The 26,025-nt window shown below is 42.1% G+C and overlaps 1 protein-coding gene across 2 annotated transcripts; it reads left to right on the forward strand.

The window, feature by feature from the left end:
* The first annotated feature begins 271 nt into the window (after window positions 1-271).
* slc9a1a (solute carrier family 9 member A1a) lies at window positions 272-24,053 on the forward strand. Of its 2 annotated transcripts, XM_020093404.2 has the most exons (13): window positions 305-1,430; window positions 10,542-11,014; window positions 12,219-12,469; window positions 13,493-13,710; window positions 14,771-14,973; window positions 17,403-17,492; window positions 19,429-19,499; window positions 19,795-19,971; window positions 20,565-20,691; window positions 21,057-21,158; window positions 21,727-21,808; window positions 22,091-22,147; window positions 22,623-24,053. In XM_020093404.2, exons 1-13 carry the CDS (start codon window positions 1,139-1,141, stop codon window positions 22,916-22,918), a joined length of 2,439 nt encoding a protein of 812 aa, XP_019948963.2. In that variant the 5' UTR covers window positions 305-1,138; the 3' UTR covers window positions 22,919-24,053. The 2 variants fall into 2 exon arrangements, with proteins under 2 accessions (XP_019948965.2, XP_019948963.2); XM_020093406.2 differs by lacking the exon at window positions 22,091-22,147 and having other exon boundaries at window positions 272-1,430.
* Window positions 24,054-26,025: the final 1,972 nt, after the last annotated feature.

Here is a 26,025-nt window from a genome sequence, read left to right on the forward strand (position 1 = left end):
CCATTCTCTCTCCGGGTTGCGTCCTTTTACCGTCCCTGACCTCTCTGGCATACGGCGTCCCTGTGAGACCAGACCAGTATCAGATTACTGTCATTAGCAACACAGAGTAAACACATCCCATCCATGCACAGATGTGTGAAGGTGAAATGTATTTCAGGAGATGCAGTTGAGGAGATTTTCTGTCATTCTCTCCCCATGAGACGCCTCAAACCTCCATTCCTATAGGTGTCACTATAGTCGGCCTCCCCCTCCCCTCCCCTCCTCTCCTCCTCCTCCTCCTCTCCTCCTCCTCCCAGGGTGTGTGTTTTGAAGGTTGTACCGAGCTAAACAGAAGCGCGACCCGCTGAGGCTTCACAACCCGGGACGAGCCTCCGGAGCCGGGGATCATCAACACACCCAGAGTCTCCTCCGCTCCTCACCCCGCCGTCTCTCTGCGCTGCTGGGCCGCCAACCAAGCTCCTGTCCTCCCGGGGACTTACTGAGGGGAGTGGGATGCCGCATCCACACGGACACTGACAGTAAAAAAAAGAGAAAAGTTGAGACACTCAGGACACACGGCGGGAATATGATGTGGCAGCCGTGCGGCTACTCCTCAAGGTCAGTATCGGAGCACCGCCGCCTCACGGACGACTTTCTCTGTCTGTCGGAGAGGACCCGTCCTCGGCGAGGCGCGGAGTGGATACCGCTGTGTCCTCTGTTACCTCCAGCATCAGCAGGGACATCGTCCACGGACACCGAGAGCCACTGACAGAGAAGCGGGGGGACAAACTTAGGAAACGCCGGTGTGTGAAAACAAAATGGACAGAGAAGGAAAAGCTTTTACTTTTACAGCGTTATTGTAAAAAAAAAAAGTCTCCTCCGGCCGCTCCCTGTCTTCTTCCTCCGGCCTGTGTCGGTGCGAGTGTTCACCTGGCGACGGGATCCAGAGCCGGATCCAAGCTAGCTTACGTCCCCGCGGAGAACGGGCTCCAGGTTCGGTGTAAGCTAGCCGAACCCACCGCTAAAGTCATTTCGGCGATTTGACGAGTTAATTAACGAACCAAATAATACGAAGTTGTGAGAAACTCAACTTCCTCGAACGTGCTTAGGTTTCCAAGCGGACTTTTGAACTCAATATTAGTATTACTTTCTCGAAAACATGCCTTCGAGGACAGGCTCGCTTGGCCCGGCCGGATCCGGGAGGAGGCTACCGGAGCGGGGGCTGCTCCTGCTGGTGGTTCTGGTGCTCTTGGAGGGATCCGTGCTCCCCCTCGGAGCCGCCAGCTCTCCGGATCACAACCACCAGCCAGATCCAGGCAACGAGAAAACCGCGGACGCCGGACATAATTTCACCAAGAAGGCTTTCCCTGTGCTCAGCATCGACTACCACCACATACAGATGCCATTTGAAATCTCATTATGGGTGCTCCTGGCTTCTTTAATGAAATTAGGTGAGTAGCATGTGGATGTCCTTCATCCTGCATTTCAGTCCTGCACTGTCAAGAAATGCTAGCTCCACCTGAGTTAGCTCCAGGTGATGTGGCCTCGGTTTCAGGTGAAAACATTGCAGGTAAGTTTGCAGCCAGTCGCTCAGGTGCCTGCACACCAACACAAACAGTCTGTTTATTTTTCTATCAGACTGGGCTTTGAATCAAAGCCACTTGTTGAATAGAAGGTGTGTCAACTGTATTCCTGGTGATGAAATAATAGATAACCCCAGCAGAGATAGCATGTGACATGTCAGAGTACATGCCTCGTATTGACAGGCTCACATTGAATCTGATCACTTCACAGTCTCAAGATAATCCCTGACCACAGCGTCACCCTACCGTTCCTCCATTCTGCACACTAAGCAACGATCCCACTGGTACATGCTGACTTAGGTTTGACCTGAACATCTCACCCCGGTCAAGAAGTCAGCGTAAATCTTTATTGCTGGTCACACAGATTACTCATCAGATCTGTCAGCTTCTTGTGTTTGGGGCTCCACTCGCTCCTCACCACAGTGATGACTAAGCAGCTCGATGCATCCGTGTGGATGTTGGAGAGCAACTATCTGGCAAGTTTTCAACGTAGACGAAACCTCCCTCTGTTTTGTGCCAAAGCCTTGTGACACTGTCGTGATGAATGTCTCAAAAGCGACAGGGAAATTAGAGTTGGACCTCTTTAGTTTTTTTCAACTCTGATCCACATTATAAGACTTCTCTGTTGCTCCTCCCCTCTCCATTCCTTTTCACTCTTACTCATGTCCTCTTTGTCCGATCTTTCCTGTCAGTACTTCCTTGTATATCCACATAAGACATGCATTGTCCTCTTCTGCAGCATTTTTCCTGAGAGCCAGAAGGTTGTCAGTTGCCTGCGATACCAGGGGCCTGATTGAGCACCAGTGTGTAGCCAGGGGGGACACTGCCTCACTGTCTGGGCAAGAATCCCTGTGTCTCAAGTGAGGGACCACCTGGCTCGGGTAGATCAACGTGAGGACACAGCTCAAGGCCGTGGAGTGAAAATGAGAGATGTCAGCAAGATAGTTGGAGGAATTATGAAAGTGTGAAGGAGAAGGGAGGCAGAAAAGATTTGAGACTGGATTGAGTGTGTGTGAGCTGACAGCAGCAGTAGACAGTGGTGACCTTAAGCCTTTGATTGTCTCACAACCGCTGAAAATGGGCTGTGGGTAATTTGATGTGACTGCTACACTGTTCAGCCATGGCCTTGTCTCTTATTCATCCCCATAAACCCAATATTGTACAGGCCTAAAAGCACATCCACAGACCATTTACCTCTTAAGCAACCCTGCCTGTGTGCATGGTGCCTTTCTGTCCTTGTTCACACACATGTACTTCTCATGAATGATTATATCCTGTGCAGAAGCTTTTCATATAAATCAAAAGCCAGTGAGTGTAGTTTCACTTCGATTTTGCCCCAGTAGAACCTAGCCGATATGGATGTGTGTGCCAGATGTCAGTATCGATATTGGCCAGTTAAAAAAATTCCTGATACAATGGCAGATATATTAATATTAGTATATTCATCACGTAAGATGTCGTTATTTACACCCTTATGACCAAAAAATGTAAATTAGGCTTGATATTTTGAAGCGGAACCATAAACGTCATAAATAGCTAAAACATTTAGAAAACAGTATAACATGTAGAACTTGAGTTAGAAAAATAATCATAAATATAAAATAGAAATGTTTTTCTGTGTTGTTTATTGTGTAAAATAAAAGTTTTCATACTAGCAAACTTAATCGCTGATATATATTTTTATTGACCAATCGATGAGGTGGTCAGGCTTTACCTAACCTTATTTGTTAAAGTAATTGGTTAAGTCCTTATATTTATGAGTCATCTTGTATTTTGGCTCATGTTTTTAGGCTGCAGATTATTATAGCACAGAAATAACTATTCTATATTAACCCATTTCTCCTCATTGACCTCATTGACCTCTGTTCAGTAGAAGGATGAAGTTGAAAGGATCTGTTACAGTTATAATCAGCTAGAATACATGACACCAAGCTATTATCTATATTACCTTGTTCCATAGTCTTATTTTGAAAGTAATATGTAACAAATTAAAGCATGAACAAAAGCTCACCGGCAGTTATAAACATCGATGTGTTTACTGCAACATAGTAAAGTATTCTTATCAAACATCCACCAGGCATTGACTTTCCGACTGATCCTTCGATATGACCTCAGATATTACTCTCTAGTCATACATTAGCGGGCAGTGGGACAAGCCTCTGTTAAATTACCTTGTTGCCTGTGAAGCCGCTTGTTTCCAGTGTTCCCCTCCTGCCTTGTAACATGTCTAACAAGTCCAGTTAGTCTCACCTTCCATGTATAATTAATAACCACCCAAACAATTTGAAGAGAAGGTGTGTGCCATTAAATCTACACACACACACAAGATCCTGTCATCTGTGTAAACTGTATTTTGTCAATGTGAGAGTTGGGCTGCAATCTGGACCTTGATTCTTATATGTAGGATAAAACAATACAATGGTGCCATCACTGATTTTCCGGCTGTTAAGTCATATATGTCATAAACCACAGATTGTGGTAGAGGTTGTGAATGAAAATAGAGGTAGGAGAAATGGCTTTGTTCTCAGGACTGTGGAAGTTTTATAGTTTCATATATTACATGTTTAGAATTTTACTTTCCTGTTACACTATAGCAGCTGCTTTTTCTCTTAATCCTGTATATAGCAATTGTTCCCTAAGAGAGCTGCCCATACCTTAAAATAATTCTTATCTAGAGTAAACAATGGCTGATAACTAAGGAGGGAGATATTATCAGTTTTACTGGCTTAACCTTCAAATCACCTGTATAATCCTTGTGTCCCTTAAGAGTCGTATTTAACTTTTTTAATGAATGTAAAAAATTAAAGCAGTGTCTCAGAAGGGGCAGATTTATTATGAATTGGCAGTATAAGACTCTACGTCCGACCTTGTTTTAACAAAATATACAACTCTATAGGTAAGTTTAATGAATGCATTTGTTGTTGTGGAGTCCAAAGTAACAAGATCTGGCAAATCTGTGAAGGAATATGGGCCTTACAATTTAGCTTATCTATATTGTGTCGGGAAGATTCCAGGTACAGCATTGGGAACCACACCTAAGGCAAAGCTTTGGTCAATGTGTCACAAGCGTTACGCAGCTTATCTTCCGTTTACTATTTAGGTTATGACTTAGCACTGAAGGGTTATGACAAAGAAAACTTTTCATGTACTTTTAATCTTAGAAATCTTTGCCTAGCCTTCAGCAAGATCGTTCGATATCTAGTATGTAGCTTGAGCAACCACATCAATAGCAATAAAAGCAGTAATGAATATGAATTAGTTTGAAGGCTGTCTGTTCTGTCCATGCATCACTGGGTCAGTATCATCATTTTATGTGCCATAAGATAAGGACATTTCAATGATTAGCCTGACTCACGGTGTTTGCGATTGTTCTTCTATGTGATTCAAAGAATGACCTCTTATGTATGTCATTATCTTGGACTCTCATATAATTTACTATCTTTTCTACAATATTGCTGTCATCTTTGTGAAACAAAAGGCCATGTCTTCACTGAGGTAGAACTAGTGTCTATCATGTTCATTCTTTTGTTGATTTCTTTTGTTTACTTCTAAAGCAACATTTTCTCTGCGTTTTCTTTCCATTCACACACTCAGATCACTAGAAGGTGTGTGTACAGTCCTGCTTGTAACAGACATTGGATACTATCACTGACTAGATGGCTTTGTGAATTATTGTAAGTTGATAAGGTGTAGTGGTGTTGACATCACAACTGTCACTATAACTTGGAAACACACCCTGGTGAGCAATCTCCTGTGTAAGCCAGCAGTGTACTTGTGCAGTTATTGCACAGTGGGTCATACTGAAATGCCATACACCAGCAGCATTATTAATAATTTAAACCCATGCTAATCTTGCCCAAGCAACTTGAGGAGCACAATGGTCTGCATCAAACAATCAAACAATGGCTCACAAAAGCTTATCTTTTTCACAGCTCTGTTGTCAGGAACAAGGCCGACATTGCTCTGTAACGTTTCCTGATTCTCGTGGGAACATAAAGGTGTAGGAAAGCTGGTCAGCCAGTTAAACACCATGGTCTCTAGGAAAACAATCAAATGAATGCATCACCAGTCACTTTCTTTATAAAAAAACCCACTGTTTAAATATTTTTTATGTCTTTTTGTGTTTGCTTGATCCAGCAGATTTCGGTTTGCCAGCGGTGTACAATTAGTTACCTGGCAGCAGTACACAGTTCCCAGGTTTTGAGATGATAAATAAGTGGCAGGCTCTGCTGACGCTGGGAACACAAGCTCACGAGTGAAAGACCTGTTACCCTTTACTGGTTTTCAGTAACCTTGCTGCATATAGGCAAGGGCACAGCACCTGTCGTTATTGACAAGCAGCCAGGATTCACCACTTGATCTTATAGTTCAAGAATATTGCACATGCTGTGCGAGTGCATTTACCACTTATCACCTTCTTACAAATCTTGGCGACACTTGAGATGTGTGCCAAGAGTGATTCTTTGAACTTCTCTAGCCCTCCTTTCCCCTATCTTATCTCCTGCAGTGCGGCTCTACACTAGATGAACACTGAAAGCCATAATTGGCGTCATGCTGGAAAGACTTAAGAACGTGTGAACCGTCACCACTTATGTTTCGACCCTTCAGGCTTTCTTCGCTGATCCTTTTTGTCCTTATATATTTATATTTCAAAGGGTCAGTATTGATGCAGAAATGTCTTTTTGTCTCCTGGTTATGCAGCGTGCACAGAGTCTATGCTTGTCCCTCCCGGTCACCCATGAATGATAATGGGCCATTAAGGGCGTCATTCTTGGGTCCAGTGTTGAGAGTACCACTGCTAGAGGCATCAGCAGAAATACATTTAGTCCATCTAGCCATGACCTGTTTGCCCTTTTATCGAGGGAAACACTGCACATCTTTTTAATGAAGGTTTTTTGTAAATGACTTGGTCATAAAAACTGTTTAGAAATGTTTCCTGAGGTGTTGCCTTCCCATGAGGATTAAGTAACATTCCTGCGAGTCACTGAGTATTATCTCACAGCTCCTGCTAGGCTGAGCAATGTGACGACACAGTGATATAGTGTTCACTGGAGTATTGGGCAAAAGATAAAAACTCAAATTCATGTCCTTCCATCGATCCACATACGTTGTCGATCATGAGCTTCACCAAATTTTGAATAGATTGGTGAACAGCTCTTTGTTCAGCAGCGGGGGCTTCAGGGTTGTGTGGACAGAGTCCTGAATCAGTCTTTACTCAATTACTCCAGGTCACTCTTAAAGTTTTGGAAAGAAAACTCCAATCAGCATTACCACAGGCCAGGCAAACAGGCATGTTTAGAATGGGCACTGCACTAGTGATATGAAAAGAGGATAAATAATACTATTGCATTATTCCCCAGCTTTGCCATGTAACCCATGAAAAATACCAACAGAACTTCAGCTAATGTGTTTCCATTTTGTTATTTTTAAAATAAAATGGCCTACCACAGTCTTCACATGGCTGCCATTGCTTCATTGCATATTTGAGCTTTAAGTGCCAGTGGGTTGTTGCCTATTCATAGATAAAGATTCAAGGACAGAAAGCTGTCAGCCAAAAGTACCTTGGCTCAGGTTCATTAATGGGAACTCGGAAGAACACTTTAAATTAGGGATAGTAGGACTGTCTTCTAATAATAGCTCACTTGATTTCCCAAGCCATCCATAGGAGACAGTTATACTTGTTTCTTTTACTAAAGCTTTAACGTTGGGAAGCCCTTTGAGATTTGTTTATGCTCAGCATGTGACCTGGAGCTTTCCCTTTTAGGCAAACTGCTCTATAGCCACTTAACATCAGTGAGTAACAGCAGATGACGTTTGTGTAACTTGATCACGACCAGTGTTGGCTGCATGAATTTGTGAAACCCTGTCTGCTGCAGGCTTTCCTGAAATATTTTACTTCAATAAAGTTGAAAGAGCTATTTCTTCCACGCACATGCTTTAAATTATAATTAATCTTTTATGATGAAATACACCAAGTCATTTCTTAGATAATATCAGTTGCTTTCCTCTTGAGCTTCTGTTTTTTTGAGTAGTAGCATTTATAAAGGATGCACATTTTTCCTTGAGTATAATCGTCCAACCATAGTGATATCATAAATATACAATATGCCAAGCAAAGTAGAGCACAAGTCCTCTGAAGATATGAAACAATCATTGTCAGCAGACCTTGTTTCTCTCTCTCTCACTCTCTCTCTCTCTCTCTCTCTCTCACCGCCTTGTTTGCACTTCTTCCTGCTTGCTTTTGAGGTTGCAACAGGCTGAACAAGCCCATCTACCTTTAAGGACAATTCTGAAAACCTTCTATGTTAAACTGCTGCTAATCTCAAATTGTTAATAGCGTTATACTTCATTCTTTTTCTATACATGCATTTGTAGTAAAGCAGGGAAGTAACAAAGTTTTAAACTCTAACCCTAACTCTCACAAGTCTTACATTACATTCTACCATCACTTTTATAGAAAGCCTGTCACTGTAATCTCTTTTCTTTTCATTTGGGAATCAATTAGCGTCCTGGAAATGTGCAGGCCCACTTGTGTCATCTGGTGCCCCCCCCCCCCCCCCCCCCCCCCACACTGAACAGAGATGTCTTTGGTGCTGGTGTCTCACAGCTTTTTAATTATGTAACAGTATCTTAGGGGGGTTGAGATGTTGTAAGCATTAATGTGCTAATTTAGATTTCATGTGGAAGCCTCCAGTAAACGGCTGTAGGCTTTCTTCGGCAGAGACATTGTGCTTTGGAAAGTCTAAGAACTAGCTGTGGAATTTACCTCCTGCTCACGAGATAAGCCTGGTTTCTGCTAAATGTAGTTATCACAGAATCTCTTTTGTTAACCCAGCTGGCTTCAAAGCCCCTGTAGAGTTGTGAGTGGAGCTCATTGTCTAAAAAGTTTCCCTAAAAAGAGTTTAGGCTCTGACATCTCATTGAGTTGATATTAGTCCTCAGTCGACCATTTAGGACAAAGTCTTCCTCACTGTCTTTGCTCAGAGCAGCAGACCTACAGCTGCATGCAGCTGTATAATTCACAGACATGCACTGTGCTGAAACACTAACAGTGTTGTCTTTAAGTGCCCAAGTGTAAACACCCCACCCCACCCCCACCTTTGATGTCGGGTTTCCCCAAAGAGAATATCAGTTGCTTAACTTACTTTGCAGACGAAGCCGGTTCCATTGTGTTCAAGTGTAAATATGATTCCAGCTCTATTTATTTCTAATTCTTATTTACTCAGTCTCGTCCTTTACATAATGAGCTGTGATATGTGCTAATGAGGGAATATTAATAAGCTGTTCCACCTCTGATTGTGTAAATGTAAGCTAACTGGAGGAGGCCTGGGCCTGCCCCTCCCCTCTTTGTAAACCCTGTGGTTATGGTGCAAAACGCTGCTTCTGCCACAGCTCTGTCCATTCTCTCTGAAGAGCTTTAACACAGTGTCTGTGGTGGTGATTGACAGCGTGTCATGTGCTTCTGTGGGTGCTTTTATGTATACTCTTACAGCCGCATTGACATTTAAGATGAATATTTCCGTTTGGGTATAAAAATGCTGGGCTGTGCGGACGACGTATTTCCATGTAATAGCTGTAGCTTCGGGCGGATGTGTAAAACAGCTTGTTGTTGTGGCTCAGTTACCATGTCAGTCCCTCTGTTTCCATAAACACACACAGAATATAAAACATTGTCCTGGGTATGAATAAAAGTGATACCGGTTTTATAAATCTAACATAACTTGAAGTATGAATGTAAACAAATAAACTGGGAACCTTGAAACCTGCAACTCGCACCAATGTGTAGCTGAGATCATCTAGATTCAGTAGGGAAGCTAAGGTTTGTATGTATCCTCAATAGTTTTGGAACGATACATGGTGCATTTGGTGCAGGGAACTGCCGGGCCTTAGTTGTGCACTCTACTGGGTACCAGTCAAGTTTGCAGTGCTTCCAGATTATATTTCACCATGATATACAGTTTCATATAATCTACCCCCTGTGAGGTTGTTTTGCCAGCATGAGAGCATGTAACCTTACCTGGTTCATATTTCTGTGTTGTGTTTGCATGTCAGTGTTAATGCATCATGTCATCTCCTGGTTCAGTGCCAGCTGCAAAATTAAATTCCCCTTCCATTTATTTATGGTACGCAAGGTGACCGTGTTTGTTGTAACATATAACCTAGGCCTGCCTTCTGTAGTCAAAAACACAGGCTTTGGAACAGCTTTTATCATTTGTCAGGGAGACGTCTATTGACATTGACAGTCTCACTGCAGAGCTGCTTGTTCTGTGTGACTTCTGAACTGTGCAGCCTCCGGCGTTGGCGAATAATTGCAAAAGGTTATTTCAATTAAGTGGAACTCCTTTAAAAAATTGATTATTATATAAACGCTTTGTTTAAACGCTTAAACTAAAGCTGAAAAAGTGTCTCACCACTTTGGGTTTTTTTAAGTCTTGTTTCCTGAATGTGGGCGTGGGCCAAATAAATTGCGGCCTTGACTTTATTTAGATCAGATTTTTTCCATGTGGTTACACATAGAGGTCATGTGTTTGTTTGTGTTACAGACAGGTGGTTGTTGAAATAGGCAAATGGGGGCAGACAAGCATCGACACGCTGCATCGCCAACACAGAAATCTATGCATTTTTCTCGCATAACCTTAACTTAACCTTCACAAAAACTTTCTTGCATTGATTTGTACACTTTGTACACACAGTAGTGTTTTACTTTCCTGAGAGGGCAGTCTACCATCAGAGCGGACACTACACATAAAGCAGAAGTTTTTAATTTGTCGTCTAGGGGGTTGCTGATGTTCACCGAAGTGTAGTATGTCACAGCTGGTTGCTCCTGTAATGATTTTTCAGATTGCTTTTTGCACTGTTTCCATTTTTAAAAGTAAGAAAACAGATTGGAAGAAAGATTTCCAGTTAAGTTTCAGCCTGAAGCAATGAACTCTGCTGTGTTAATTGTATCTTATCTCTCCATTCCCTCCATTCTCCCAGGGTTCCACCTGATTCCTCGTCTGTCCAACATTGTGCCAGAAAGCTGCCTGTTGATTGTGGTGGGCCTGCTGGTGGGGGGGCTCATCAAAGTGGCTGGAGAGGAGGTCCCACCAGTGCTGGACTCAAAATTGTTCTTCCTCTGCCTGCTGCCGCCCATCATCCTGGATGCCGGCTACTTCCTGCCCATCCGCCCTTTCATGGAGAACATGGGCACCATCCTGATGTTCGCTGTGGTGGGGACCTTGTGGAATGCCTTCTTCATCGGGGGCCTCCTGTACGCTGTGTTTCAGATCCAGCCAAACAACCCGTCGAACCCCTACAACCTAGAGCTGCTGCCTTGCCTGCTGTTCGGCTCCATCATCTCAGCTGTGGATCCTGTCGCTGTGCTCGCTGTGTTTGAGGAGATCCACATCAACGAACTGCTGCACATCCTGGTGTTTGGGGAGTCACTGCTGAACGATGCCGTCACTGTGGTGAGCGACCGGATAAAGAAACAGAGTGCAGTGTGGTTGGCGCTGCCATTTGTTATGAGGGAATGCATTTATTGATTTATCTGTTCTCCAGTGAAGACTGTCAGGAATCTAAATGATAGCACAGATACAGTTTTGCTTGTACCTCTCAGAAGCTCCTGTGTCAGTACTGCAGCCATAATTAGGTGCAGTAGCAACTCTGCTGTCCAGAGAAACCATAAACATTGTAGAGCATCATTCATCAAGTCATTCCTGAACCTTTTCACCCCGAAAGACTTCTTGCTCAGACAAATTCAAACTTTTGCTCAGCAGACTGTGACAAAGCTAAAACCTCTGTCAGTGGGTGATGTATACAGATCACGCTATGGGGCATTGAATTCATTGTAAGATTTAATCTGCAAACAGATAGCACATGATCATCTGACTAGTCTGGCCCCTCCTAGTTATTCTCAGCTTACGCGGAACACCAGCTGTTATCTGACCTGTTCAAATACTGTAACAAAATTACTCACATCGTCGCTGCCTGAGTCACCAACTTTCTTTTTAAAGTCTGGTGTTTTCTGACTGGCACAAATCATTCCTGCACCGGAGATTGTGCCAGATATTTTCAGAAGTCATTTCTCAAAGGCCATTGTTTCAAGGTCATGTGTTGAACTACGAGTTTAGCCTCAGTGCACATTTACACTGAGCTGGACTTTGTCATTGACTGCAGTGAGAGCCAGAGCTCATTCATCAGCTGAGGAGCACTTGGCAGCCGATCTGCATGGCCTGGCATTATAGTGAAATGCTTAGCAAATGCTTGGTACAGGACTCAGAGCATCTTTTTTATCCATTTGGCACAGGTAAACTCTGCCGGCTAACAAGGGTTTGAATTGACCAACCGATTTTGGTTTCCTACAAAACTAATTTTAAAAGAAATAATATCCCTGCAACACAGAGTGATGTCAAGTCAAGGCTTCATTCCGCTTGACTTTGTAATGATGTCAAATGTTTTGGAACCTTTGGCTTTAGATTTGTGATTGACTGTGTAACAACACCAGAGGTCAAATCTATTTTCAAAAATGTCCATCATGACTCATGACTTTATACCATCTTCCTCTTTTGAATTAATCAGAGAATCAATAGAGTTACATAGTGAATAGTGTTGTTGTTATTCACCCTCATTCTCTCCCTCCCTCTTCTCTTTTTCCATTCCTCCCCCTCCTAGGTACTATACCACCTTTTTGAGGAGTACACAGCCGTCGGTACAGTGACGGTGATGGATGGCTTCCTTGGAATCATCTCCTTCCTGGTGGTTGCGTTGGGTGGCATTCTAGTGGGGGCTATCTACGGCTTCCTGGCTGCCTTCACCTCGCGCTTCACCTCCCACACACGTGTCATCGAGCCACTTTTTGTCTTTGTGTACAGCTACATGGCCTACCTGTCGGCGGAGATGTTCCACCTCTCTGGCATCATGGCGTAAGTTTATGGGCATATGCCATCAATAAATGTCTCTTAAGTAAATGGGATCAGTAAGACTGACAATAAGACATCCAGTAGGTCAAAGGTCAACTTCATTGCACCATCATAGCGTTCTGCACTACAGAAATAATATGAATCTAGAAAGACATGAATCTAAACTGCATCTTCTGTTTGCATCCTGCAGCTGCAAGGTGCAAATTCTAGTAAATATGTTTTTCTTCCATCTGGGACTAAATGTCAGGTCTATAGACAACCTTGCCATTGCAGGGAAAATCCATTCCAGCTCCGCGTCTATGACAGTAAGTCAGCTGTACATCATGTTGGATTGCACTCCGGGTAACCAGGGGTCTAATGAATTAATCTCATCCAGTGTCATCTAAACCGAACCTAAATTTACTGGCATCTCAACATTCTCTGAGGGGCCATTTCTCATCAGCTCCTCCAGCACTCATCAATCCCCCTCTATTTTACGTAGCAAGGTGTTATTGATGTTGGATGGAGGAGGTGATAATATACTGAGTCTCCCCTCGTGTGTCAGGGCCGATGGATCTGCACTTTCAAGGACAATCTTTTCCCCGGTGCCTGTGGCTGTTATATTGCCTCTCACATCAAAAACTGGATTTGTCTCGGTGGATTTGCGTTATTGCGTATCATGTGTTAGAAGTTGGATTGTTGCTGCGAATTCCTTTTATCGTCTCTCTAAAGCCCTTTAGGCCGAACCAATATTCACATGGAAGAAGAATGTTGTGACCGCTGAGCAGCTGTTGCGGTTTATCTAACTCGGATCACGTTTGTTGTCTCCACTGCATGACACAAGAAAGGAATAGAGAAGTGGTCACCAGACAGGGATGGTGACATGTTTGTCTGTGTCACATGTTCCCATTATCAGATGACATTTATTCAGTTTGGATAACACATCTTAGCTTTTGTAACAAGAACAACAAATTTGGAAAGAAGTAAACTAGTAAAATATCTAATTCTATAAACTGAGCCCACATTTGCCTCTTTGCCTCCTTCCAGGTTGATAGCGTGTGGAGCAGTGATGCGGCCCTACGTGGAAGCGAACATATCCCACAAGTCCCACACCACCATTAAGTACTTCCTGAAAATGTGGAGCAGCGTCAGTGAGACGCTAATCTTCATCTTTCTGGGCGTAGCCACGGTGGACGGACCCCATTTGTGGAACTGGACCTTCGTCACTGTCACCGTCATCCTGTGTCTGGTGGCACGGGTCATAGGTCAGCTCCACTGCTCTATCATGGCTCCGTGCTTGTGAATTAACATAAAGCGGAAATAGGTGTTAACAAGCAGCTGAGGAAGTGTTGTAAACTTGCAATGTTGTGGGTTCTTGAGATTATATTCATTATGAGAGCAGATTCATATTCATCCATAGAGTTTATATGCTAATCAAAAACACACAAGTTAAATTGCATAGGAGATTAAGGTACAATTTTTTTTTCAATTCATTTTATTTTAAACCACAAGGTTTTTTATGTTTGTAAGAAGACCTTGTTTTTTAAAAAAGGGAACTGGGAGCTGTGGCCAGAATCACTGCTTCATTGCACACAGCAGGTGTGTGAGCAAACAGCCAACAGGATTTTAATGTTGACTTCAGGCTGTCACAAGTTCTGCTGAACATTTGTCATGTGACAGTTACTGCTATTGTTTAGGAGAGAGAGGCTGAAAGTGAAATTATGTTTTCAGTCATGAATTTATTTAACATCCTTCGCTTCAGGAGCTGATGAGGGTTTCAGCAAACGTTCCTACAAAATCCTGCGACTAAATAGTTTTCTCAGTAATGGAAAATAATTTAAATTGTCTTGTCGGCTAAATTACCATTTAAATGTTTTTGCAGGATTTGGATTATTTACAGAAAAAAAAATCACATGTTTAACTGCTGATTATTTTTTAAAGTATTATTTAGTTTTAAATACTTGACTGTCCAGTCAGCAGTTAGTTTCCATTTGTATCACTGCGATACGCTTTTCTTAAAGATAAACTTAGCTCGTTAATATAAAACCATGTCGGCCACGTGCAGATTGATTAAAAAAAAAAAGAGTCAACAATCCATACTCATGGAGCCAAATGTTTTTGGGGTGAATAAAGCAGGTTTGGTTTTCACTGTAATGGAGCATGGCCCATTGAGAACAAATGAGAGATAAGGAAAAATACACTGAGGCGCATCTACTTAATTATTTACTGTTGGAAAGAATGCTGTTTGACCTGCATCTATTACAGATGTAAACGTACATGACACAAACCCAACCTCAGTTTCTGATTGTGTGTCTTCCTTCCCAGGTGTGGTTGGCTTGACCTACTTCATCAACAAGTTCCGCATTGTCAAGCTAACGACCAAGGACCAGTTCATTATAGCGTACGGTGGCCTGCGAGGGGCCATCGCCTTCTCCCTTGGCTTCCTGCTGGACAAGGATCTCTTCCCCATGAGAGAGATGTTCCTCACGGCCATCATCACCGTTATCTTCTTCACAGTCTTCGTACAGGTGCGACTACCATGTACAGGCCGTCCTGTTTTTAAGGCCTGGTTTCCTGCGTTGTAGCCTTCTTTAAGTTGTTGCCTTGTCGTAGGCAATTAATTTAGTTTTTGTTAAACCTATTTAAACTTTTCTGTGAGCTTCTACTCGTCACCTCCATTGAATTAAACATTGCACATTGTCCTCTGCACTCATACAAAAACAATGTGGATTTTATATACATTTTCTGTCGCTCACCCAATAATAACAAAAACAAAACCAGTGTAGATCAGAACAATGAATCTTGTTCCTACTGGACAAGCTGAGATTTAAAGATTAAATCAGTTTTTCATATATATTTATAGGAAGAACGTCATATTACAGTAAAGTCTCGTCCTCATGATGCGTCAGCCCCTCAACCTCAAGTGTTCATGTTTTCTTACTGTTTTTTTCGCTCTCGAAGTAAACATCTGCAGCTGGGCTTTTAAAATCAAATTTCATGAAACCACTTTAAAGCACGCTGACAGGAAGGTGAGCTTAATACACACACAAATCAAAACGTGCAGAAAGAATACAAAATGTGTTCTAGGGGAAGATGACCTTCCGGTTCAGTTTGTTCTTTGCCTTAAGACAACATACAACAACCTTAACATGAAGGCAAGTCAAAGCCACACAGGAAGTGATTGTGTACGTAAGCACTGTGCACTGCATCCGCTCAGATAAACAAGGCTGTCGGGAAAAACTGCAGAAATCTTGTTGGACGTGAATTGGACCCAGAATGGCAGCAGCTAAAATAAAACCCTGAGACGTGCCCCGTACTCTGAGGCTGGATTAGAAACAATGTTTTATTCATGGCACTCGACTGAGCACTGGCAGCCTGATGCTGAGGCAGATAGAAGGTAGACACCCACTCCACCTTTAAAGTATAACTGTGCAGGTGAGACTGGGATTGAGAGTGGGATGCAGTAATAGTTACAGTACAACTTATGATTTCTAGTTTAATATCTCATTGATTACTCAAACTATTTTAAGTATAATTAATTTATTGACAAGTGCCACGTGAGTCAGGTTAGGTGGGTAAGCTGAGGTTGACAATTTGGTAAAAGAGAGACTGTGTTAATATGTTGTGTTAATGTGAAACGAACATTATCACAAGCGCAGAAGAATTAAATTCACACTGAGCATAAATCTCTCGTCTATACTTCAGATTTTTCCTGCAAAGAATTCGAGGAAAGGATTTTGAATTATTCATTTACCTCGTTCCCTCATTATGACATTTTTAAAATTTAACCTGTTGGCTTAAAGTGCCACCTGAACATTAGGAATAACCATCATATATGACATTTCTACTTGTTTAGGGTGAAGGAATACATTTAATATCCAGGTTTGTGTGGTTTATTTGGAATCAACACGAGGTGACAGAAGTGCAAGTTCATTGTCTGCTGGCAGAAAGAGCAGAAATCTTCTGTTACTCACTTTAAGATATTACACTTAACCAGATGCCCAGTTTAATCTATTTAAAAGCAAAATGATATGCTCAAGCCTTTAGGTTCAGTCATTTTGCATTTTTCTTAATCCTCTTGATAAATGTCCAAAAATAGACGATGGGATTAAACGTCGAGACATTTCTCGTAAAGATATAATGGTTTCAAGATGGAGACACATTTTAGCTTCTTCAATTATCTGAAAATCTGTGTTTGTGTCAAAAAGAAAGGAGGAAAGGGGAATTTGAACTCTGGGTTTTATAGTTTGAACACAGGTTTGACAGGTTTAACAAAAGTGTTCCGGTGTAAAATTACAACCACATTCAGAGGAACACACATATGGTGCGTACACTTGTGTTGTGTGTACGATCACACTCTTCAGAATGTAATCACAGTACTAGGTGACTTATTAGAATGATAACTCTACTGTCACTGACAATGCGTCGCACATAAACAACTTCATAGTTTTAGCAGGTCAGGATTTCTGTAGATAATCTTAAACTGCTCTATGTCCCTAATACTTCACAGATGAATGTCCATGGAACAACGGAACAAAGAATAACTATTCTTTAACACAATTTACTACTAGAAGGAGTTGTCATCCTCTACAGTGACGAGAGATTTGCATCAGAGACGACAGTTTTTTGTGAAACGCTGTGTGAAAATCTGCAGGTTTTGTTAATCAGATGTTGCAAAACTTGAAAGATGTGACTTGTGACACATCAAGGTTTATACTCCAGGTCCTTGTCTGCATTGTGATCCAGATGTGACCTGATCAGTGTCATAGAGACGACCGATCACTCTGACACAAAAACATCACAAGTATAATTCAGAAACATATTTCAAAGCCCACATGTGGCGTTCGTATACTCCACTCTTGCTTCGACTGGTTGAGGAGAGGCTATTTCTGCTTTTCGCTGAGGTCAGGAAGTGTTCACAGTGAATCATGTTTTGTTCCTCTCACTCCTCTTGCAGGGCATGACCATCAAACCCCTGGTGGAGCTGCTGGCAGTGAAGAAGAAACAGGAGGCCAAGCGCACGATTAATGAGGAAATCCACACCCAGGTAAAATCAGCACATCGTCGGCCTTCATCGCCTCAAGCCGATGATTTCCTGATGGTTTAGAATGTTTGTGTGTGCAGGTAATCAATGAAATGTCAGAATAGCTTGAAATGGTTGGAACCACAGGAAATTATTAATGTGTCAAAGGAAATATTCATAAATTCTTCCTCTTTTAGTGACCAACCTTTTGTTAATGAGTCATCTCTATTTACTCAGCTTCAATGATTTCATCAATGATATAACCGTTGTTATCAGTTTCCACACAAACAGTAACGTTTTGATGTTTGTTGTAATTTTGCTCTGAGGCCATTCAGATGATAAAATTTTGAATGCTGCTACCACCTACTGGCTGTGTGGTGGTACTTCACCTCATAATAATGAAAATAATACTTTTTGTTCATATGGTGCTTTTAGCAATGCTCAGGTTTGAAACACAGAACGCAAATGACTAGAAATTTAAAATACACATCATTCTGAATTTTGTTGCTCAATTCTTTAAATTCAAACCCTTTTAACACCAAATTCATGATTGACCCTGGTCCATCCTCCTTTAACACAGCTCAGATAGGAAGACACATGGACACGGTCACAGTGCATAACTACACACAAATAACCACAGACAGCGTCTCTGGGGCTTTGTGGTGAGTCTCCAGTGCTCCAGGCTGGAAGAGAAGTTTGTCCAAAGGGTTTTTTCTCCTCCTCTGTAAAACACCAGTGGTCAGAGTCAACAGAGCTGCTTGAGTACGGAGTCCTACTGGGCCTCAGATGTTGTGCTACCCAGTCGTCTGTCATGTAGTTTGTGATTCATTCATTCATTTATTTAGACAAGCAGCGAAGTCACATACTCCATCTGCTGAGGATCCATTCAAACAGCTTTTTAAAGATACGTTAGTCTGTTTGTATTAGAGGTGGTGATAGAAAAACAACATAAATACAGTTCTGTTCCTCAGAATGATCACGGTATCACAGCACAGGAGATAAATGCTTTTTGCACTGCATTGTGGGACAATCTCGTATAGTCTATCACAACATTACTGCAAAAAAGGAAAACACAACCCGATGATAAAAAGAAATGTAATAATATGTGTTTTCTGCATAATGTGTAAAAACAATTGTCTATCAAACATTTGATTAGAAGTTTAAGTTTAAGCCCATGTATATGTGCAGCATATATATAGATATATATAGATATATAGATAGATACTATGACTAGTACAGAATGTATCTCAATATATATATAGATGTGTATTCATTATTTTTCTCACCCCTACAACACCTTCACAGAGACGCTTCATACAGTAGCTGCTGTTTCACCCGACCCCTGCAGTGCTGGAGAGTCTTTATGTTAATCAGTCACTTCTGAATAAGCACAAGTAAATTCTGCGGCTCCACTTAATGACTTGTTCCCATAGCAACGCTGCCTGTCAGGCTGTCAGGCTTAGTCAGAGCACCAGGGCGACCCGCGGACCCGGCAGCAGCAGCGAGAGCAACAGACGCTCTCCGTTTTTAAAACCTGTTGTCGATGATAATGATGTCGGTTGTCTGTCCAGGGAGGGTGATGTGACTTTGACGAATGGTAATAGATAACGTGCAGTAGCAGAGTCACTGCTAATAATGTTAATATCGTCAAGTTTGGATGAAGTTTATTCATTAAAAAAAAACTCATTTTGTCTACAAGTTGTAAACTGTGCGTAGTGATGATTTGAAAACATTGTGAGACTCAGTTATTGATTTTTAATGACATTCCACTACAGCAGCTGTAACGTGGGCTCTGGAACGTCGGGTATTTCAGATCTAAGTTTGCACTGAGAGACACGACCGTTCTCTTGCTTTGCTATAAAACAATTCAAAACACGTCTCAGGGACCAGTTTCAGAGTCTGATCTGATCCCAGTTCTGCAGCTTTAAAGATCATTTTCTCTTTTCTTATTCATCCCCAGTTCCTCGACCACCTCCTGACTGGAATTGAGGACATCTGTGGACACTATGGACACCACCACTGGAAGGACAAGTATGGATTTTGCATTAAAAGTCATCATCTGTTTGATCGCTCAATGTGAAACATGTTGACAAATCCTCATTAAAAATTACCCAAGCTCAAAGTTATGTCTTTAATTAAATCAAGAGATGCAAGAAAATCTTTGATTCTGAAACTTTGAAGAAATGTCCAATTGGCTCATATCATTAGTTAATTGATTGATCATCAATATATTTTCTGTCATGATCAGATAATTATTCCAGCCGTCCCGTGTCTCTGTATAACCTCTGGTCTGTGTTTTCATCTGCTGCTCGTCTCCTCTGCTCAGACTGAACCGCTTCAACAAGAAGTATGTGAAGAAGTGCCTGATTGCCGGCGAACGCTCCAAGGAGCCACAGCTCATCGCCTTCTATCACAAGATGGAGTTTAAACAGGCCATTGAGCTGGTGGAGAGCGGCGGGGGAGTCAAGCTGCCTGCTGCTATTCCCTCCACCGTCTCCATGCAGTGAGTGTTGAGTTGCTTTGTCTAGAGTGATCACATCAGAAAACCAAAATAGCTATAATCCATATTTTATACATCACAATGTAAAAGAGGTCACAGAATCATCCAGTGAGCTGTGCAGCTTCCTGGAGCTTGATGGTGACATTTTAGTTTCCTTTTAAGTAAATATGTTAGGTTCTCTTTTTAAGGAAGATTTTTATCCACAGGTATGAAGAATTTTATATCTCATGGGTTTGTGACAAAAGCTCTTGAATCTTGTCATCATGGCTCACAGGCAGGAAAAGTTCTGGAAAATATCAGAGTAACTGACCCAGACATTCATGTACAGCCCCTCTGTTACCAGTTTGATCACAGGACCTTTACACTCTGCTGCACTCAGACCAAAGACAGACGAGATCAGACCTGTCAGACAAATGAAACTCGTAAAAAAGGACTTTTCACCTCACAGATACCAAACTGTCAGAGTTTTGATCGTCAAAACAGAAACTAACAAACTGTGTGCTGTCGCAAAAAGCAACAAGCGACAGGGATGAAATGTAGTTTCCTCTGACCCGCGAGATTAAAACTCAGATGCATTTCCTTTTTGTGTTCCTCAGGAACATTCAGCCCAAGAAGCCTCCTCCTGCCAAGTCTGCAGAGAGAGCTCTGCCACAGCTGACTAAAGGCAGGGAGGAGGAGATCAGGAAGATCCTGAGGAGCAACCTTCAGAAGACACGACAGAGGGTAACACGCTGCGATATGAAGACACAAAGTTTTCTCAGCTGAAGATATATCATCTTGTGTTACCAGTTGTTTTCATCACAGCACTGATTTGTATAGATGACCCCTGTATTATTGCTTAATGTATTGACTGTGTTGTGGTTCGATAATCAGCAGCTCTGCTCATACATCGACTCATACAAACGTGAGAGAAACACTGAGAGACACAGAAAAGCACTTTGTTCACATTGATTGACACTGGTTCAGGTTTGGTTCTCTTGTGACGACTCATTTCGCTGTAGTAGAAGTATTTTTTGTCTATTTCTTCTGCAGGTTTCATAAATTTCAACTTTTATTATTTCCCCATTAAATTGTCTTTTCTTTCTCAGCTGCGCTCCTACAACAGACACACTCTGATGGCCGATCCATTTGAAGATGGATTCAGTGACTTACTCATCAAGAAGCAGAAGATGATTGAGCTGGAGAAGAAGGTACGACTTGTGGCTGTTTTTGTGTTCACACCTGAGAAGCACAGACGACTCTGAACCGCCCACAGATGAAGAGCGGCTCTTCTCCTTTCATAACGAACCTCCAGCAGCTAAATGATTGAGGCAAAACTATGATTTGATCCAGTCCTACCTCCAGTCTCCTAAATTCATTTTTGTGACACAAACGGGAGATGATTTATTTGCTCGGTCGAGGGGCCCAACCACAAATTTCCATTTCATCAGCCTGTAATTACATAATGAAAATAGATTGTTTTGTTTAAATCGAAAGTGCTTGAAGCCCCCGCGGCCTCAAGAGAAATTCTGAGAGGCCAAGAAAGCGGCGCATAATTCTAATGAAGTTAGTTTAAGATGTTGATTAATGGAGAACTGCTGAACTCTTTAATTTTGGCTGCTGTGATTCCAAAACAAGGGAATGAGGCACAACAGTAATTTTTTCTCATTTTTCTATCATCTGAACTTCTGTTCATTTTGCTAGAAAACAATTATGGAAGTTTCATTGTGGAACAGAGCAGTCATTCCGTAAACAAACCGTGTCCTTGTGTTTTCCCAGATAAAGGAGATGAATAACTACCTGACGGTGCCCGCGGCTCCTCCAGATTCCCCGACAATGCGTCGAGCCAGACTGTCCTCAGGTAAACACATCCGTCTCAGCCAAACGCAAAAACACTCAATATCCACCCGCATTTTACTGTCAGGCACCACGCCACCCGACGGGAGGAATTCACAGTGTCGCTGATGGGACCCACGAGGATCGGTCATAATATTGTGCGAGGCTCACAAAGCAGAATTCACTAAACGCTGCAGGAAGGCAGCTGCTGATCTCCACCGCTGCGGCAACAGATATTTCCCCACCGATGGAAACGTGTTTGCTCTTAACGGCCGGCGTGTAAACCAGTGTGTGGTTTCATTTTTAGGGAGAGATACTGATTTCACTCCTGCTCAGCAGCAGAAAGGGACCACAGTCGGTGCAGGTAGGTAGCGAGCGAGCGTAGAGAATGTTCATTTCGAGTGATAACCCAGCAGCACTCCTAACATGCATGCTCCAATTACCCTCCCTGTTAACAACCATTAATTATTCATTACTAATGATAATTGTGAACCATGACGTGATTGACAAAGCCACATTCAGGTGATTAATCACAGCCGAGGAGTAAAGAGTCCTGCTGTTAACAGCATGTTACATGTGGGGAACTTCAGTTTGTGTTTTGTGGAGTTATTGCTTCATAAAGGATTGTGACCTTTGTGTTTGTTGTATTGTTAGATTTGTGGAAAGGTCTTTGAAAGCCTCCTGTCGTCTGCTGTGCAGCGGAGCTTTCTTGACCTTATTTATTTATTTCCACGTCCCTTTACTCCATATGTTCTCGCACACTGATGGAATGACTGAATGATTTTTTAAATCCGTATTAAAGCGAATTCCCTGATATTGTGTCCCTGTCCGGCCTATAGACCCCGAGGCCTACAGCATGAAGCAAGTGTCGGACAGCGTGCCGACCATCCAGGTAGACCTGGCCTCCCCTCAGTCTCCAGACTCTGTCAATGTAATGGATGAGTTCAGACGGGCCAAGCAGCAACAGGAGGAGGAGGAGGAGCAGGGCCTGATGATGAAGCCTCCCCACGGGCAGAGGGGACCTAACAAGCCGGCCGAGGGGGACGGGTCCAGAGACCCGCAGAAGCTGACGAGGTGCCTCAGTGACCCGGGTCCCAGCGCGGACGAAGACGAGGACGAACCCTTCCTGCCCTGAAGCGGCAGAGCGGCTGCGGAGGGATCAGGCTGCGTGGTCAGAGGAGAGGGGGGCCGCTTCACCGCTCTGCTCTAGATTATCTCTTTGGTCCAGAAAAACCAAACAAGCCAAAACTGCTGAAGCTGTACAAAGCAGAAACTACAAGCTGAAGAAAAAGAGCCGTTAGTTTGTTATCGTCATTGCTCTTTATTTTTTTAGACGGGCTTCGAACAGCAGCCGCTGACAGTTAATGATGGTTAGTGTGAGACATTCAGGAAAGAACTATGCATTACCAAAGGTCTGGACTGTTGGTCAGACAATGTCATTTTTACCTTAGTGTCTTTTCTTTCTTAATGATTTCACAGATGTCAATTTTACTTTTTTATCATTTTACAACTTTTCGTGCTGGTCCTTCAGATCTAAATGATTCAAATCAAACTACTTCAGTCCACTTTCCTCTTTCACAAACAGAACTTGAGTTCTTTCTTTCTGCCTCTTGAAAATCCAAACATTTAGTGAGTCGAAAGTATTTTTGCCTGATTTTACGTCAGATCTTTTCACTTGGTGCATTTTTATCTCTCTTTTTTAACAAAGTGCGTTTTAATTTCAGGGGCACTGACGCATGTTTGTTGAGCTGCAGGTTAAAGCTGGATGTATTCAGTCACTTTGCAAACCACTGCGGCCTCGAGCTGTGGCCGTGGAGGGAATTTACGTGGACTCGCAAGATTCCTCGCTCTATAACGTAGTTCTGACCTTCGTGTGTCGGATGAGTGTGCGACAGGCGGCGGTGCAGCACAGGTGTTTTTGATGTCAGTCATCACGCTTGATTCTCCGTCTGAGTTCAGTCACACGTCACATATCTGTTGTTTTACCTCGATCAGTCTGATGTTGAAGTAGATTCCTCAGATGTAACATCTAACACTCATCATCATCATCATCCTTCTACCACTGGAGATTTAATATATCAGATCTAACGCTCACCTTTTAGCATTCTTCCAATTTTTAATGGCTTTTTAAAAGAAGTTTTAATGTCCTACGTTTCTCTCGAGCATATTTCAGAAGGAAGTGAAGGTTTGTCTGTACAGGAATCGATCCACGCTCCCTAACCTCCTGAAGACTGTAGGCATGTCACGGCAAAAAAAAAAAAAAAAAAGAACTCTATGCAGTATGGATGTGTAAATTATGTAAATTTATTCTAATATCATATATTTATGAATACCCTTTAAAGCTGAAGTCTTATAATCTTGTAAACATGTAAACCACTAACTAAAGCTGAAATCAAACACGGGCATTAAGACAAACAATCACAGAAAAAATATTTCATTCTTGCACATTCGAATGAAAAGACACGAACACATAATATTCAGTTCTGTTGTTACTGTGACTTTACTCTGTGTAGTTGTACAGCGTGTATGATAGCCAGTGTAAAGTACATTCTGTGTTTTTTCTACACAGCTGCTCAGTGAATCAGATTATGATGCAGGTTAAAGTTGCTGAACGTCAAAAGATAATATAAAATCATTTTATTTTTTCTACATTCAGAAAAGCAAAGTGCAACAGCCAATCAGGAGTTCGGTAGCAAACGTTTGAGTATTTGTTTATCATCAGTTCACATTACGTAAAAAAAAAAAAAAAAAGACGTGACACAAAGAGCAAAGTTCGGTTTTGAAACAGTCCGACCGAAGACGCTGGAAGATTCACTGTTTGAATCTTTCCCTCTCACATCACAGCGGAGAAGGTCAAATACAGACGCTCTGTCTGGAGAGCAGTGGGATGTTTTGTCCGTGTGCCTGCTCTCTAGTTCGAGGGCGTTTAGTCCTTTTCTTCCCACCGACACGTTTCCTGCTCCCCTATTTCTAAAAGGATAATTGCAGCAGAGAGATGCGAGGGTCAAATCTAAAAGCGTCTCCTCTCCCTGTCACGACCAAACTGAAATTCTTTTTTGGAAATGTTGCTGAAAATGTCAACAGACGAGGTGAAACACAGAGGGGGATGTTAAGAGCCGAGAATGGCTAAATGACAGGTGGGGCCATCTTCTCCTCTTCCTCAGATCCTCCTCCCATTAAAGGAAAGTGACATTTATGTGCGACGTTAGATTTATCAGGTTCTAAAGTGGTTTGTATAAAGTCAAGCTGCCGAATCCCGGAGAGGTGTTTTGATCTATTACGTCTCCTCACGTGTTGAATGATTAACCCTGAAGTCAAAGGCAGTTTCTTGCTCTCTCATTCTGCAGAGACCTTTCGGGAGGTTTCCAGCCTGTGATGTGATACATAGAGGGAATACGTTTATACACTGGAAGTCTTTCATATCAAAAATGAGACACATTTCCCCGATTCCAAAGAGATTAATAATCACTATTTTCATGCTTTTCTTTCTTTCTCACACCAAATGAATCTTTTTGGGACAAACATTTCTCCTCTGAGGGAAATGTTTGGTTCAGAAAACCTCAGTTTGAAGCCAAACACCTTAAAGAAGAATTTCTTTATATCAGAATGTCATTCACATCATTTTGCCTTTTTCTGCTCAACATCTTAACGTTTTAATCACTCGTGTCTTTGCTTGTTTTTCAAACGAATGTTTCCAATTTGAAAAGTTTCCTCTCTGGATATCATTTTTTCTTCAGCGATGAATTGTTTCAAGTTGTTTTCATTGAATGTGTTGGACTATGTCAACACTGTTGCGTCACCAGCTCTGTGATGTTTTTATTTTTGCATCCTTTTGCTTTAACGACCTCCATGTGCTTTACTAGTTCAACTGCTTGTATCACGCAGAGACCTTTATTTTGGCTTTACAGGGAAATCTGAGTCCCTCTCTTTGTGCTTTACTGTTGCGTTGCATCACTCCATGTGGATTACAGAGGTTTTTAAAGCTGTTTACCTGTAACGACAGTACTGTGGAGGTCAGGCTCTGGCTTCATATCGATTACAATCAGCCACACAAGCTGGTTTCTGACTCTTACCCTGAACGACACACTGGTGTTTTTGTTTCTCATTTACTTTTGTCCTAACTGATGAATTTTAAACTTCATGAACATGAGGTTTTAGTGCTGTCCGGTACATTTTTGTTGTGTAATAATAACAGTGCATATTTATCTAATCAACTAATAACAGTTATTCCATGCAACGGTG

This window comes from Paralichthys olivaceus, chromosome 13, assembly GCF_024713975.1.
Source record: "Paralichthys olivaceus isolate ysfri-2021 chromosome 13, ASM2471397v2, whole genome shotgun sequence".
Taxonomy (NCBI): Eukaryota; Metazoa; Chordata; class Actinopteri; order Pleuronectiformes; family Paralichthyidae; genus Paralichthys; species Paralichthys olivaceus.